At 37.9% G+C, this 18,198-nt stretch overlaps 1 protein-coding gene across 1 annotated transcript in view; it reads right to left on the reverse strand.

Annotated features, from left to right (window-relative positions):
- Positions 1-18,198, reverse strand: part of LOC142336255 (alpha-aminoadipic semialdehyde synthase, mitochondrial-like) — a 127,271-nt gene that overhangs the window by 19,665 nt on the left and 89,408 nt on the right. The window contains exons 13-15 of the mRNA XM_075384946.1: positions 13,743-13,892; positions 13,163-13,417; positions 9,205-9,409 (exon numbers count right to left, since the gene is read on the reverse strand). Of these exons, the coding sequence (XP_075241061.1) occupies positions 9,205-9,409; positions 13,163-13,417; positions 13,743-13,892 (610 nt within the window). The remainder of the gene's footprint in view (positions 1-9,204; positions 9,410-13,162; positions 13,418-13,742; positions 13,893-18,198) is intronic.

An 18,198-nucleotide genomic window follows, 5' to 3' on the forward strand; every position in this document is an offset into this window, starting at 1 on the left:
GTTATCTTTAACGAAGAAAAGCGAAGAACGTTTTAGCCAAGAGAAGCGAAGAAAAGTTTTAGCGAAGAAAAGTCAGGAGGATAACTGAATTGCAGGATAAGAGTCTGAGAAAATGAAAAAAATCTGAGAGCAAAACCTCACAAACCTTTAGACCAGTTCAGACCTGCCCGCCCTAATTAATTTTAATCACCAATGGATGCTTACCAAATCGTTGGCCATCTGGGATATGCAAAAAGGAATGATAATATGTAAAAAGAACAATCAGTATTGCATTAAAGCAACTCTATGTAACGGTTAACCTCAGTTAAATGTCAACAGCTCAAGATCTCACACGCGTGCACGCAAACACACATACATACACACACACGCGCGCGCGCGCGCGCAAACAGTTTCACACACAAACCCACAAGGATAAAATTTTACCAGTTGAAGGTCACAAACACACACACAAACACAGTCACATAGACGTAAGCGTTCAAGTAAAAAGAACGTTCGAAAACAAATCGAACGTTTGAAAAGCAAGCAAACGTTCGAAAACGAATTGAACGTCCCAAAACCGAAAAGAGCAAAATGGTCATTTGAATGCCTACGTGCACACACACACGCACACACACACACACACACACACACACACACACACACACGTATACACTTACGCATGCACGCTCACGGACACACGCACGCACACACAAAACCAAGTCACAGAAGACGCTGCATGTTTAAGGACCGTTACTACATGTGAAGATTGGCGCTTAAACATGGTGGTATAGGATGCATGCATTACGCTAGGCTGCATGTTTAAGGGACGCTAAAACATGTGAAGATAGGCGCTTAAACATGGTGGTATAGCATTCGAGTTAGAATTAATATATAGATGTTATCACAATGAAATATAAATATACTAACGTTGGACAAATTGCTCTTGAACGACAGGCGTGGTAACTTAATTCACGTGGGATAGTTAAATCTTTCTTTATGGGTGAAGAAAGTTCAGATAAATGAGGGATTCAAATCCGCGACCCCCTTGAGTTCAATAGTGGATCATTAACCACTCGTCCCTTGTGATAGCTATCTAATAATCCCTTTTAGTTCAGCAGGAATTAATTTCACTCAAAAATCAAGCGTGAAAAAATCACTCGAAAAGTGACATCGAAAGAATTTTGTAGAACAGCGGAGCAAAATTCGTCAATCCAAAATTTTGCATAAAAAACACAAACTCGTTCGAGAACAGTTAAAATTATTTTTCAATTGTCAACTGTTATTCTTATTACAAAGGAAAAAGTGACTTCATCAGTAAAACTTGATGAAAAGACTTCCATAGACAAGTTATTGACTATAATCAATTGTAGACCTAAAAGATTTTATGAAGTAATAAGGACATTTTGATATTGCAAATTGTTTCCCAACTCTTGTTGTGAAACAAATCATGACACTACAATCATTCTGGGGGAGTGGAGCAACGATGGGAGGTTTTTTGGCAGCACGGGGCCACTTAGGGTCCCAACGATTTGCATGGGTGGGGATTGGGAGGGGTTGAAGTTAGAGGGGGCTGATGTGGGGGTCGGGGTGGGGTGGGGGATCAATTTGTAAGAACCGCCCTTCACACCATACGTATAAGTCTACAAAAAAGTTTCTGTGAGTCACATACTTGGAGACTAGTGCACTGAAAGGCTCTAAGAGAACCTAATGCCCGAAGATGCTACCTGTTTATCCCGTTTCTGAGGACAAAATGTCAAATGGGTCAGACGAAAAATCGATCAAGCGAAAAATCGCATAAACATGAGCGCAATTAACAACGATTTCCTACAAAGTGGTAATTAGGTCATTTATGATAAAACATTTCTACTATAATTCAGCGCTAACGAGGGTAATAGATGATATCACGCCACATAATAGCAGCTAACCGACATAGTGAGAGCGCGCTAGGAAAATTTTCCATGATGAGATTTGACTGTGCAACTTGTTAGAGATTAAATCATAAAAAAACTGAAAAGTACAAAATTTAAAAAAATTTCCAGATTTCGCAGTGAAATAATGTTCAAAGCCATTTTTGTCTCTGTATTTCTGCCATATATCCCACCTGCAAGACTATATAAGTTTCGTTGGCCAGTAGTGATCGTTAAACTCAGAAACGGACAAAAATGATCAAAAATTTTTGAAAAACGGTTGCACAAAATCTTGCTACAGTTCATAATATTATTATCTTCAGAACCGTTTCATTATCTCAAGAAACTATGAAGCTTTACCAAGCCCTATTTCAAGTCTTAAATAGATCACTGGCTCATAAAGAAAAATGAACTTGCAACATAATAATTTTCAAAAAATTTGAACATTTAAATTTTATCAAAAAATTGCTAAAATTCGAGTCATTAAAATATTGATAACCATTCCATTAACTCTAGAAACTATGCAACAGCTTATTATCAAACCATAGAGGAGGTTCCTGGTCCCATGATGCCGGCAAGAAAAAAATGAAAAAAAGGCTCCAAAAAGTCAAATAGGTCAGACGAAAAATTAGTCAAGCGGAAAATCGCATAAAAAAGACTGACAGGACTAATATAATGGCTATAAACTTCGTTTGAGAGCAATTAAAAACTTCGCTTGAGAGCAACTAACTACAAACTTGTTTTCGGAGCAATTAAAAACTTCGCTTGAGAGCAATTAACTACAGAATTCGTTTGTGAGCAATTAACAATATGTGGTTTGAAACCAACTTACTGAAAGTGTATTTTTGAGCCAAAGCAGCAGAGAGAGTGTCACAAGGAGTGTCGAATAGAGGCACCATCTCGTGGTCACTGAACAGTCCAATGTCCCTCATTGCATTAGTGACACTTGAGTCAACTCCGTACATGCACACGATGTCCATCAGACCTTGCTCTGAGGTGGTGTCGTTCGCTTGCAGCAGTTTGCACATCAGCTCGCGCTAAAATCGAAGCATAATTAAATGAATTGGCAGAGAACACTTATAGTTCCAAAACTATCGCAAAAATAGCAATATTTGCATTGCCGGAGAGGTCGCACACAACACGCATGTTAGTTAGCTATATATTTGATTTTAATTCAAAGCGAAAAAATTCAAGGATTGGTAAAATCAGGTGGAAGAGCGGGGTATACAGTCAGAGAGAAGGTACGTTGGGATGCCGTGACTACGGGAGTTCGGTTCGGAGAAAATGAAACCAAAATGAGACAAAAAACGTTCACAACCCGATCGTTTCGCCTTGAATATTACTGACCTTATCCTCAACTACTCAGTTAGACAGTGTAAAAGTTTTTCCAAGTAAACTAAGTCAAGGTGACTACAATCACTTTTAGGTCCAATTCAACCTGGTAAAACAAAACGGCCAGTAGATTGCCATAATAGCTGCGAAAAACACGCGCGGGGCGTAGTATTTTCGACGCCGCTGAAGTTATGAAAGCCGCTTAAAATTTTAACAACATTCGGGGATAAAATAGCTTGGCCTTTTCAAATTTTCTCCACAGAATACTTATTATTAGGGACACTTATGATTCAAATTAAACTTAGACTTTAAAGTGCAAAAGAGTTATATAATCTTGATAAAGCTATACTTTTTGTTGCCATGAAACGCTCTCTGCCGTTTCTTGCCAAGAGCTTTAATTTTGTTGCCAAGAAACTCTCTCTGCCTCGCAAATCCGAACTGAGATACCTGAAAACTTATAAGTTACATGTAAGGAGAAAAGATTTAGCATTCACATCAGAGCAACAAAAAAATTTTTAAAAAAATTCGTGGTCAGAAAAACTTCAAAAATGACGAACAGAAAAGCATTCCAAAGATTCCGCGGAGAACAATTTTGAAACATTACATCATTACATTATTCGATATTTTTACTGGTTGAGAAATACACAAAAACTTTAATAAAGAAAAAAAATATCGGGCTAAAGATTCTCAAGATAGCCGGTCTCCAAACGCTTATCCCGGAACTTAATATGCGACCCGAAAAACACATTGGAAAAATGCATCGCAAATCATCTTAGAAAATGAATAGAAATTCAAAAAATGAATGACAAAAAATTTTTAGGACCAAAACTGCAACTACTGAAAAAATTGAAACAGACAACTAACTTTTCTCAAAACCTTTAATCTATGTTCCATCAGAACAAAGATAATAGAAATTCATTCTAGCGAAACTTGAAAATATAAGACTAGGGATACAGATTGAAATCAAATACGTTATTTGAAAACAAAGCAGTCTCGAAAAACCTTTTTGCAATAGACTCTATTTACCATCAAAGCAAAAAAGGCTAAAATCTTAAAAACTCCAATGCACAACGGCACAGCAAATGCTTTGAGCGAAGCCACAGGTGCCAAATAAAAGAAAGGATTCAAAAAGAAGTAACGAACACAGAAAAAAAAAGCAAAACGGTAACTTCATAAAACTGAAAAAAAACAGAACATAGAATTGAAACAAAAAAGTATAATAAAAAGGCCTAAATTTCATTTATCAACCAATCCATCAAACTCGTTGAAAAATCTTTCCTTCTAAATAAAATGCTGACAACCAAATGTAAACATTTTGCTAAAATACCAAGAAATTGTTTCAAAATTAAAAACAAAGCCGGCAGGTTGCTGCGAACGAATAGGCTTGTGTGCCTTAAAACAGATAGAAACAGATTTGGAAAAAGTTATCGCGGCCAAAATTTATTCAAACGTGTACATTTGAGAACAATTTTCACGACGCAGAGGTTCGAAACCTCATCTCCCGGCGCAAGAGCCAGCTGCATTAACAACTAAGCTGCATGTACCTTACAACCAACTTCGTTTTAGCAACGAAATAAAATCTGAACGCTAGCAATTTAGGTCGAACGAAAAGCAAGAAATAAAGTGTGAAAAAGTGACTGAAAACGTGAAGCGACAGAATATTCTAGAACAAAATGTAAAACGAAAAAGAGCGTCAGACGACAAAACATAAAAACCAAGAGCAACGCAATATAGCTCAGCTCAGCTTACAGCTTCGCCGCTATAATTATGAAACAATTTTTTGGTCAATTTAAAGAATATAAAGCGAAAAATTAATGCAATTATCAAAAACACAAAAAGCACATTCCTATAGGCGCACAAAACTGCTTAATACAACTGAAAAGGCCAACTTAAAATTGAAACAAAAAATATAAGTCGGACAAATACCAACCAAATTGACTCAGTAAATATAGTTTCATGAAAAAAAAGAATCGACAAACGTCCGACAATTTGCACTCGAACGACAAGCGGAGCAATTCAATTCAGAGGGGGTTTAGCCTAGATAATTTTTATGTGTGCAAAAACCCTGACCAGGGGCGGGTCGGAACCAGAGATCTGCATTTTAGACTCTTGCATTAGCAAATCGGTTATCATGTCCTTGCAATTTCCTACATTTCCATAGTTTTTGTTTTATAAATAGACATCACTCCAGAAAGAGCAATTTAGATCAAGCAAAAAGCGAGAAATTGACAAAACGTTATTTCCTGGAGAGAAAAACTTCCTTCAAGACCAATTAAAAAACCTAATATCACAAAAGGAACGGAACCCATGAGTTCAAAAAGGCCAGCTAACATGTAAACCGATTACATGAAAGACCACTGGCGGCTGCAAAAATAACCGAATCACTTCGGACGAATTGCTCTCAAACAACCGACGCGCGGTTCGCTTCCGTAGTAGCAAGCTGGCACAGAGATGCTAGCATTAAGAGGGCGAGCGAGGTGGAGGGGGAGGTCAAGAGATGGGGTTAGAGGGTCGGGCAGGTGTACGGCGGAGTGTTGGGGTGGGCTGGGGGAGGGGGTAACTGAGGGGACACAGTGGAATTGTCTACCCAGAACATTTTACTTAATCGCCTACTATTAAGGCGGAAGGCTCTGAAAGCCGCTCAGCCAATTACTGCCCTCCGGCATTATTGTGCTCTCAAAAATACTATCAACTGTGGTGGGCTAGATATTACTGCAGCAACAATCCAAAATTATTTCCCCGAGAAAATTCAAACCACAAGCATTAAAATAAGTCAAATGTACATACAAAAAACGGCTCGCTCTCGGCACCTTCCTGTCGAAAAACTACTCAGAGTCATTCATTCAACGGAGCACATGAAAAAACCTCGTCTCGCTGCTCAGCAAAAATTAGTTCACAAGGTAATTTTACTCACTTTTGCTTTTAGGTCAAAACGCCTCCTGAACACAATAACTCAAACAAAAAACCCTCAAACAAAAAATACTTTTCAAGTCGTAAAAGCCACGAACACCGCAAAATAGCTTCGTTCAGCAGGTTTGCGGCCAGAAAAAGACCAATAGAAAACTAATACTAATACTAACACTAATACCACGTATGGGTGATATTCTGATCTTCGAGTAAAAATTTGAGTGGAAGAACATCTGTGTCGTATTTTCTTGAGAGTTAATCAATTTTTGTCTATGAAGAGGTCTGATGGTGCCATACGATTTCTAACTGCTGCACAAAGTGACGGAAAAAAATTCCGATGTTCAAGGCAAGACCTCTGTTAAGACTGTTGAATGATCTTGGCATAAAGAAGAATTCCTTCTAAACTTTCATCGTGGAAGCGCATGAAAAGCAGATTGAATGCCACTCTTTTGCCAAGACAGCTGTACATTCTCCCCATTTTACAAGCTGTTGTTTGGCACATTTTACAATGTTATTACTCCTCTTAGTACCTCGCCAACACCAGTTGAACTAACCCCCGACTATTTATCTTATGCTATCAGACGGCCAGCATTGCAAGGAGCCAAAAATGCTAGATCCTCATTCGCATCTCTGAAGGCGAGGTTCGACAATGTTTTAAACAAACCGACTAACGTCGGACAAACTGCTCTCAAAAGACAGGCGGGGCAATTTCATTAAAGGCTGTAGACTAGATAAATTTTCTTTTATGGGTGCAAAGCATCCAACCAGGGTGGGATTCGAACACGACACCTCGGGATTCCCAGCCTTATAGCCTTCACCACTCGGCTAACAGTCCCTCTATCCAGCTACAATCGCTTTTACTTTACGAACAAAATTTACTTAAGAGTGAGCGCAATTAAGATCACTCAAAGATGATGAAGCGTGAAGAAGTCATTTGAGAAGTCAAAGAACGACGTGGAACAGAACTAAATCGTCGCCATTCGGTTGCGTTAAGACTGGAAGGACCGTGACTGCCATTTGTCTTCATTGCTGACCGTCTGATTTCCGATGCATTTATTTTTTTCAAAGGAGGAAGTTTTTTTTTAACAGCTCTAGCAGATTTCTTTGTCTCTAACTCTCTAACACCATGAATCCCTCATCCTAATTGTCCTATTTTTTGTTAGGAAAATCAAGTTTTAGTAAAGAGAAGATGACATTGCATCTTGTGTTCCTATATTCATCAATTTTAGGAAAAATGTTATCACAATGAAATATAAATATACTAACGTTGGACAAATTGCTCTTGAACGACAGGCGTGGTAACTTAATTCACGTGGGATAGTTAAATCTTTCTTTATGGGTGAAGAAAGTTCAGATAAATGAGGGATTCAAATCCGCGACCCCCTTGAGTTCAATAGTGGATCATTAACCACTCGTCCCTTGTGATAGCTATCTAATAATCCCTTTTAGTTCAGCAGGAATTAATTTCACTCAAAAATCAAGCGTGAAAAAATCACTCGAAAAGTGACATCGAAAGAATTTTGTAGAACAGCGGAGCAAAATTCGTCAATCCAAAATTTTGCATAAAAAACACAAACTCGTTCGAGAACAGTTAAAATTATTTTTCAATTGTCAACTGTTATTCTTATTACAAAGGAAAAAGTGACTTCATCAGTAAAACTTGATGAAAAGACTTCCATAGACAAGTTATTGACTATAATCAATTGTAGACCTAAAAGATTTTATGAAGTAATAAGGACATTTTGATATTGCAAATTGTTTCCCAACTCTTGTTGTGAAACAAATCATGACACTACAATCATTCTGGGGGAGTGGAGCAACGATGGGAGGTTTTTTGGCAGCACGGGGCCACTTAGGGTCCCAACGATTTGCATGGGTGGGGATTGGGAGGGGTTGAAGTTAGAGGGGGCTGATGTGGGGGTCGGGGTGGGGTGGGGGATCAATTTCTAAGAACCGCCCTTCACACCATACGTATAAGTCTACAAAAAAGTTTCTGTGAGTCACATACTTGGAGACTAGTGCACTGAAAGGCTCTAAGAGAACCTAATGCCCGAAGATGCTACCTGTTTATCCCGTTTCTGAGGACAAAATGTCAAATGGGTCAGACGAAAAATCGATCAAGCGAAAAATCGCATAAACATGAGCGCAATTAACAACGATTTCCTACAAAGTGGTAATTAGGTCATTTATGATAAAACATTTCTACTATAATTCAGCGCTAACGAGGGTAATAGATGATATCACGCCACATAATAGCAGCTAACCGACATAGTGAGAGCGCGCTAGGAAAATTTTCCATGATGAGATTTGACTGTGCAACTTGTTAGAGATTAAATCATAAAAAAACTGAAAAGTACAAAATTTAAAAAAAATTTCCAGATTTCGCAGTGAAATAATGTTCAAAGCCATTTTTGTCTCTGTATTTCTGCCATATATCCCACCTGCAAGACTATATAAGTTTCGTTGGCCAGTAGTGATCGTTAAACTCAGAAACGGACAAAAATGATCAAAAATTTTTGAAAAACGGTTGCACAAAATCTTGCTACAGTTCATAATATTATTATCTTCAGAACCGTTTCATTATCTCAAGAAACTATGAAGCTTTACCAAGCCCTATTTCAAGTCTTAAATAGATCACTGGCTCATAAAGAAAAATGAACTTGCAACATAATAATTTTCAAAAAATTTGAACATTTAAATTTTATCAAAAAATTGCTAAAATTCGAGTCATTAAAATATTGATAACCATTCCATTAACTCTAGAAACTATGCAACAGCTTATTATCAAACCATAGAGGAGGTTCCTGGTCCCATGATGCCGGCAAGAAAAAAATGAAAAAAAGGCTCCAAAAAGTCAAATAGGTCAGACGAAAAATTAGTCAAGCGGAAAATCGCATAAAAAAGACTGACAGGACTAATATAATGGCTATAAACTTCGTTTGAGAGCAATTAAAAACTTCGCTTGAGAGCAACTAACTACAAACTTGTTTTCGGAGCAATTAAAAACTTCGCTTGAGAGCAATTAACTACAGAATTCGTTTGTGAGCAATTAACAATATGTGGTTTGAAACCAACTTACTGAAAGTGTATTTTTGAGCCAAAGCAGCAGAGAGAGTGTCACAAGGAGTGTCGAATAGAGGCACCATCTCGTGGTCACTGAACAGTCCAATGTCCCTCATTGCATTAGTGACACTTGAGTCAACTCCGTACATGCACACGATGTCCATCAGACCTTGCTCTGAGGTGGTGTCGTTCGCTTGCAGCAGTTTGCACATCAGCTCGCGCTAAAATCGAAGCATAATTAAATGAATTGGCAGAGAACACTTATAGTTCCAAAACTATCGCAAAAATAGCAATATTTGCATTGCCGGAGAGGTCGCACACAACACGCATGTTAGTTAGCTATATATTTGATTTTAATTCAAAGCGAAAAAATTCAAGGATTGGTAAAATCAGGTGGAAGAGCGGGGTATACAGTCAGAGAGAAGGTACGTTGGGATGCCGTGACTACGGGAGTTCGGTTCGGAGAAAATGAAACCAAAATGAGACAAAAAACGTTCACAACCCGATCGTTTCGCCTTGAATATTACTGACCTTATCCTCAACTACTCAGTTAGACAGTGTAAAAGTTTTTCCAAGTAAACTAAGTCAAGGTGACTACAATCACTTTTAGGTCCAATTCAACCTGGTAAAACAAAACGGCCAGTAGATTGCCATAATAGCTGCGAAAAACACGCGCGGGGCGTAGTATTTTCGACGCCGCTGAAGTTATGAAAGCCGCTTAAAATTTTAACAACATTCGGGGATAAAATAGCTTGGCCTTTTCAAATTTTCTCCACAGAATACTTATTATTAGGGACACTTATGATTCAAATTAAACTTAGACTTTAAAGTGCAAAAGAGTTATATAATCTTGATAAAGCTATACTTTTTGTTGCCATGAAACGCTCTCTGCCGTTTCTTGCCAAGAGCTTTAATTTTGTTGCCAAGAAACTCTCTCTGCCTCGCAAATCCGAACTGAGATACCTGAAAACTTATAAGTTACATGTAAGGAGAAAAGATTTAGCATTCACATCAGAGCAACAAAAAAATTTTTAAAAAAATTCGTGGTCAGAAAAACTTCAAAAATGACGAACAGAAAAGCATTCCAAAGATTCCGCGGAGAACAATTTTGAAACATTACATCATTACATTATTCGATATTTTTACTGGTTGAGAAATACACAAAAACTTTAATAAAGAAAAAAATTATCGGGCTAAAGATTCTCAAGATAGCCGGTCTCCAAACGCTTATCCCGGAACTTAATATGCGACCCGAAAAACACATTGGAAAAATGCATCGCAAATCATCTTAGAAAATGAATAGAAATTCAAAAAATGAATGACAAAAAATTTTTAGGACCAAAACTGCAACTACTGAAAAAATTAAAACAGACAACTAACTTTTCTCAAAACCTTTAATCTATGTTCCATCAGAACAAAGATAATAGAAATTCATTCTAGCGAAACTTGAAAATATAAGACTAGGGATACAGATTGAAATCAAATACGTTATTTGAAAACAAAGCAGTCTCGAAAAACCTTTTTGCAATAGACTCTATTTACCATCAAAGCAAAAAAGGCTAAAATCTTAAAAACTCCAATGCACAACGGCACAGCAAATGCTTTGAGCGAAGCCACAGGTGCCAAATAAAAGAAAGGATTCAAAAAGAAGTAACGAACACAGAAAAAAAAAAGCAAAACGGTAACTTCATAAAACTGAAAAAAAACAGAACATAGAATTGAAACAAAAAAGTATAATAAAAAGGCCTAAATTTCATTTATCAACCAATCCATCAAACTCGTTGAAAAATCTTTCCTTCTAAATAAAATGCTGACAACCAAATGTAAACATTTTGCTAAAATACCAAGAAATTGTTTCAAAATTAAAAACAAAGCCGGCAGGTTGCTGCGAACGAATAGGCTTGTGTGCCTTAAAACAGATAGAAACAGATTTGGAAAAAGTTATCGCGGCCAAAATTTATTCAAACGTGTACATTTGAGAACAATTTTCACGACGCAGAGGTTCGAAACCTCATCTCCCGGCGCAAGAGCCAGCTGCATTAACAACTAAGCTGCATGTACCTTACAACCAACTTCGTTTTAGCAACGAAATAAAATCTGAACGCTAGCAATTTAGGTCGAACGAAAAGCAAGAAATAAAGTGTGAAAAAGTGACTGAAAACGTGAAGCGACAGAATATTCTAGAACAAAATGTAAAACGAAAAAGAGCGTCAGACGACAAAACATAAAAACCAAGAGCAACGCAATATAGCTCAGCTCAGCTTACAGCTTCGCCGCTATAATTATGAAACAATTTTTTGGTCAATTTAAAGAATATAAAGCGAAAAATTAATGCAATTATCAAAAACACAAAAAGCACATTCCTATAGGCGCACAAAACTGCTTAATACAACTGAAAAGGCCAACTTAAAATTGAAACAAAAAATATAAGTCGGACAAATACCAACCAAATTGACTCAGTAAATATAGTTTCATGAAAAAAAAGAATCGACAAACGTCCGACAATTTGCACTCGAACGACAAGCGGAGCAATTCAATTCAGAGGGGGTTTAGCCTAGATAATTTTTATGTGTGCAAAAACCCTGACCAGGGGCGGGTCGGAACCAGAGATCTGCATTTTAGACTCTTGCATTAGCAAATCGGTTATCATGTCCTTGCAATTTCCTACATTTCCATAGTTTTTGTTTTATAAATAGACATCACTCCAGAAAGAGCAATTTAGATCAAGCAAAAAGCGAGAAATTGACAAAACGTTATTTCCTGGAGAGAAAAACTTCCTTCAAGACCAATTAAAAAACCTAATATCACAAAAGGAACGGAACCCATGAGTTCAAAAAGGCCAGCTAACATGTAAACCGATTACATGAAAGACCACTGGCGGCTGCAAAAATAACCGAATCACTTCGGACGAATTGCTCTCAAACAACCGACGCGCGGTTCGCTTCCGTAGTAGCAAGCTGGCACAGAGATGCTAGCATTAAGAGGGCGAGCGAGGTGGAGGGGGAGGTCAAGAGATGGGGTTAGAGGGTCGGGCAGGTGTACGGCGGAGTGTTGGGGTGGGCTGGGGGAGGGGGTAACTGAGGGGACACAGTGGAATTGTCTACCCAGAACATTTTACTTAATCGCCTACTATTAAGGCGGAAGGCTCTGAAAGCCGCTCAGCCAATTACTGCCCTCCGGCATTATTGTGCTCTCAAAAATACTATCAACTGTGGTGGGCTAGATATTACTGCAGCAACAATCCAAAATTATTTCCCCGAGAAAATTCAAACCACAAGCATTAAAATAAGTCAAATGTACATACAAAAAACGGCTCGCTCTCGGCACCTTCCTGTCGAAAAACTACTCAGAGTCATTCATTCAACGGAGCACATGAAAAAACCTCGTCTCGCTGCTCAGCAAAAATTAGTTCACAAGGTAATTTTACTCACTTTTGCTTTTAGGTCAAAACGCCTCCTGAACACAATAACTCAAACAAAAAACCCTCAAACAAAAAATACTTTTCAAGTCGTAAAAGCCACGAACACCGCAAAATAGCTTCGCTCAGCAGGTTTGCGGCCAGAAAAAGACCAATAGAAAACTAATACTAGCCTTCGCTTCGTAGAGGGACACACACGTTTACAAAAATTTTCATATGATGCTTGCGGGAACATTATTTTAAAGAATTGGATAAATTGCATCAGCGATTGTTTATTGAGCCTGGAATCATTTAATAACTGCTGTCTAACAAAATTTTTGTTAACGTGTGTGTCCCTCTACGAAGCGAAGGCTAGTATTGGTTTTCTATCGTGTCTTTTTATAGCTGCGAAGCTGCTAAGCGAAGCTATTTTGCGGTGTTCTTGGTAGGATACCGGAAACAACTCGAAGAGTTGTGCAATAATTCTCACGCAACTCAAAATTTCTCGTTCCATTAACTTAATGTATATGATTACGAAGGTCCATCCAGAAAAGTGAACAGAATGGTTAGAACTTACCCAAGACAGTGCCTGTGCATCGGGGTGCAAGAAGGGCACGGATTCCAGACTAAGTAGACCCAATTTGAAGAAAGACTGGACAATGTCACTGTAGCCACAGTACCTCAGGGTGCCTCTGAAGAATGAGTGGCAGGACTGGAGACCGTACTCCTCTATGTACCCGAGGGAATCCCTGTTTGGAAAGTACTCCAGGCGGAGTCCAGGGAACAAATCTATTGGTTTCCGGTGGTTGAATACGTCACCTTGAGAGCCAGTCTGAAATTTTAAAAAAAGATTACATCTCCGATCCAATTCGGAGTTAATTTAGCAAACAACACGTTCAATATGTTCGGTGATGTCATCGAAAGAAAATTAGCCGGAAATGAATGTAGTAAAGCATTTTTGTGAGGGAGAGCGTTCAAAATTGCTCACTCAATCTGTTTCATTTAAATAAAGCTTAGAAATCTTCATCATGCAAAAATTTCCATAAAAATAGTTGTCTCCTCAATTCTATGCAAGCATATTTGAGGATATCATTTACTTGCGTTTAGAATTGCCGACTTTAGAAGATATACGTTTCTCATCAACAGATGACACTCACCTCAATGATTTGCCCGTTTTGTAAGAATTTTGCAGGACTGTTTGCAGCTAGGAAGACACCCTTTGGACTCCAGCTGAACTTGTACTTGAGTGGGTTGTTAGAGTGCTCAGGGGCAGGCAGACCACCGCAGAGAGATGTAAACGACACTATCTACAAACAAACATAACCGACTAGCCTCGGAAGAATTGCTCTCGAACGATTAGTGAGCGCTCTAATCAATTGCAGCCTGCTTCAGAGGGGGGGGGGGGTGTAGCCAGAATGGGACTAAGAAAATCACTAGGGAGCTTCAAAAAACCTCATTAGAGTTTAATATATAACACTAAGATTTAAAGTGAAAATGGAACCACTTTCGGCGCACTTATCACATTTGACTTGTAGTATTAAATTGCCGTCCATTGAGTTCAGCTACTTGAAATTGTGAATGAGACAAAATTAGATCACGCAAAACGCAGAAAGTCAAGGGCGTAAAAGTCACTCGAAAAGTCAAAAACGATTAAGAAAAAATTTTGCCTAAAACATAGCCGGTAGGATACGGGAAACAACTCGAAGAGTTGTGCAATAAAAACCCTTATATAACCCTACTATTTCTGAAATAAGCAAAAAGCAATATACAGTGTGAAAAAAAAATCAATTTTTAGTGAGAAATGTGGGTAGGTAGGTGTGTGTGGGGGGGGGGGTAGGTATGAGGCTACGTTTGTGTGTCTCTGTGTGTGCGTGTGTGGTGTGTGGGGGGGGGGGGGGTAGGCGTGAGGGGCTAGTTGGGAGAGGGAAGGTAGTTTAGATAGGCTCGATGGACTTATATGGGATAAAATTCTCGAAATGACCTTTTAACCTTGAATATTACCAAGAGCTCTTAATTACTATACATCACAAACTAAGCTACTTTTAAAGTCCAATGTTCGAAAACAGAAGTCAACGTTCTAAAACAGAAGTCAATGTTCGAAAACTAAAGTCAAATTTCAAGTCATGACTTCAGCTAACAAAAACCTGTATAATCTCAATACTCCTCTTCGAGTCGTAAAGACCTGTAGAATACCAATACTCCTCTTCGAGTCGTAAAAAGACACTTCATTCTCTTCGAGAGCAATTAACCACCCATTTTTCTGTGATAGATTCTGAACGTCTGACTTGAGTGGACCATTTGGCCCACTTGGTTTTATAACTCTATAAAACGTATGTTAATACATGCAAAAAGAGCATTGCATTTTGGAATATGAGGGCAAAGGAACGTTTCATCACCCGACTACTGTTTTGTCGATTCTACGAAATAGCAAATCAGGTCTTTGAGGAATCGGACGACAAGCTTTGTCTCTTATTACAATCCACAGCGTAAGAACAGAGTATTGCGCAATTAGGGGTCTTTACCCCACTTCCTGGTTCCCCTACAATCCACAATTAAACATAGCAGTCAAATTGTCGGAAAACAGCTGCCGTTGACGCGCATCGGGATTGAAACCGAAGAAAATAGATAGAAATTAACAGAACTTTTTCGAATTGTCAAAAAGTGTTGTAATTTGACGTGGAATTTCAGTTAGATTCTAAAAACATACTTAATTCAGCTTCGAAAGCTACTAGGCTTCCAAGTAATGTCAGCTAGCAATCGCTCTAATGAACTAGGATAACCTAAAGCATTTTGACTTAATGATCGGTCTTTATCGGTTTATCCCGTTTCTTTGAAGCAGTGAGTGAGGTAAGTCACGCATCAAACCTGATTTTCTTGAATCGTGTAAAATGAAACATAGCTGGCAGATTGCCAGAAAATAGCCGCAATAGCTTCGTAGATCTGCAGTCTAAAAAAACAGTAAACCAAAAAAAGTCTTTTCATTGAATGCTGAGAATGTAATATTTTGGTTAAGAATCTGCATAAGTTATTGCTGCCTCTATTAGCTGCTCTCAAATAACCTTCATTTAGAGTGACACACATATACTTGACCTTATCTCTAGAATTAAAGTAAATAAAAGTCATTTTTGAGAGTGAGGTAAGTCACATGTGACCAAAAATTTAATCACGCGAAAGAACACAAAAACTCGCTCCACTAAGATCAAAAATGACGTCACACACGCACTTCAGTTGAAATTGCATGAAAGAATTTAAAAGACATACCCGGCAGATTGCCGGAAAATAGCCGCCGTTGATTCCAATAAGCATGATTGGGATTGAAATAACAGAAGATATTGAAAAAAAAAAGATTTTTGTGCAAAAACATTTTTTTAAGTCCGATTTATTTTTATGGCATTTCGTGGTTGAACATACTTCTGTTTTAGAGAGAGGCTACAGGGGCTACTATCAATACCAATAAGCATTAGAAATGGTAACTAAGACTTATAGGAACGACGTTCAATTAGCGGGCATCTAAAATTGGGCTTTATGGGTTTATCCCGTTTCTACTTCTGACAGCCATTTTTGTACTAACTCTGTTCATTTTGAATTGCTTTGCTGAGCAACTGATGTTCAAAATCACTTTTAGCAGAATCAGAGAAGAGAGAAACTAGCCTAGAGAAGTCAAAAAGATTTCACGCAAAATGTTGAAAAGGCGGCAAAATGAGGTAAAGCGAAACATTTTTTTATTCGACGAAGTAAAAAAAAAATAGGAGCGCTATAATAGCCGGCTGAGAAGATGAGGGCGGCTATTAAAAAAACAGATTTGAAGTGGTCGTGACGTCCTATGGTCGTAACAAAAATCTTGACGACGAAATAAAACATAGCAGGACAACTCCTGACGTACAATTCAAAGAATTTTCAGTGACTAAACAAATGACTAGACCTAGAACGGACTTTGAGTGAATTGGGAACACCATTTCTAAAAAAAATCAGATCAAGAGAAGGCCCATAATAGCCCCAGCTATCGCTGTGCGTCTATTAAAAACGTGATCAAAAGTAAAGCGAATTTTAAAAAAGGAGAGCGACTAAGAATAGCCGTTGAGAGGCTGACGGCGGCTATTAATTAGAACAATTTCATTAGAGCATCTAATTTATACCAATGCTTTACAGCATTTAAAGCTATTATTCGTTTGGCAGGAAACATGACTTCAGACCCTTTGAAAGCACATTTGACAACAATGGGCGAATAAATAGGCATTCTATCTGATATATAGTTTAATATAACCGACTAACATCGTGCTAACTGCTATAAATAGACTGGCGAGCAGATGGCTTCGTGGATAGCTAGCTGCGCAGTTTACGGAGGGTAGCTTTAGCTGAATTGAAGGCGCATTGGTTGGGCACGGCGGGGATGAAGAGAGGGATCAAACACTGAATGGCATTAATATCATGAAATTATGTCTCAAACTGCTTCGGTGAATCGCATATTTAGAGACTAGTGAGCCATAAAGTTCTAAAAAAGTTATTGTTTATCCCGTTTTTGAGGTCAAAAAGATCTTACAAAAAATCTTGCAAGCAAAAAATGGCATTAAAAAGACACTAATATAATCAACGTCGTTTGCCAGCAATAACTTAGGCCTACATATATTACAGGAGGGTTTAAAACGAAATCCTTTAGTTTTCCTTTAATTTTGAATATAAACTTGGTAAAATTTGAATCTGAATAAAGGAAATAAAGAACTAGTAAATAATCGCATTAAAATTACGGAAAGATATTTAAAAAAAACCTTGATATAACATTCTGAATAATCCCAGTAACTTTTCTTCATGTTCTTCTTTTCTAGACAACAATTTCTTTTCAGTCGAATTATAAAATTTTTCAAGTATAAAACACCTGTATTAGGTTTGAATGGTCCTCATATTATGCTTAAATCGCATATATTATGTTTTAATAGGCCTTTATTAATATTAATTCATTCACTGACACATTACTCCCACATAATTCACTGACAAAATTATGGCTGGCTGATGGCTAGAAACAAAACTGCAATAGCTTTGTGTTTTGAGTTGTCATCAAAACCGTGATCCAAAAGTGAAGCGAATTAAAAAAAAATAGGAGCGCTCATATAATAGCCGTTGAGAGGCTCACGGTGACTATTAATAAACTATCTAAAACCAATTTAACCAAACCCTTTCTTTCCGAAAGCGAGTGTTATGCAAATCGTCAACATCAGAGAGTCAGAAGCGACGTCACACAGGTTATTGAGTCGAAAATACAAGAAGGAACAGAAGGCAGATTTGGAGTAAACGTCACATCACATGGTCATAAAAATCTTGGCGACAAAAAACATACCCGGCAGATTGCCGGAAAATAGCCGCCGTTGATTCCAATAAGCATTATTGGGATTGAAATAACAGAAGATATTGAAAAAAAAGATTTTTGTACAAAAACATTTTTTAAGTCCGATTTATTTTGATGACAGTTCGTAGTTGAACATACTTCTGTTTCTTAGAGAGAGGCTACAGGGGCTACTATCAATAACAATAAGCATTAGAGATGGTAAATAAGACTTATAGGAACGACGTTCAAATAGCGGGCATCTAAAATTGGGCTTTATGGGTTTATCCCGTTTC

The sequence above is a fragment of the Convolutriloba macropyga genome, chromosome 3 (genome assembly GCF_964194025.1).
Source record: "Convolutriloba macropyga chromosome 3, txConMacr16.3, whole genome shotgun sequence".
Classification (NCBI taxonomy): Eukaryota; Metazoa; Xenacoelomorpha; order Acoela; family Convolutidae; genus Convolutriloba; species Convolutriloba macropyga.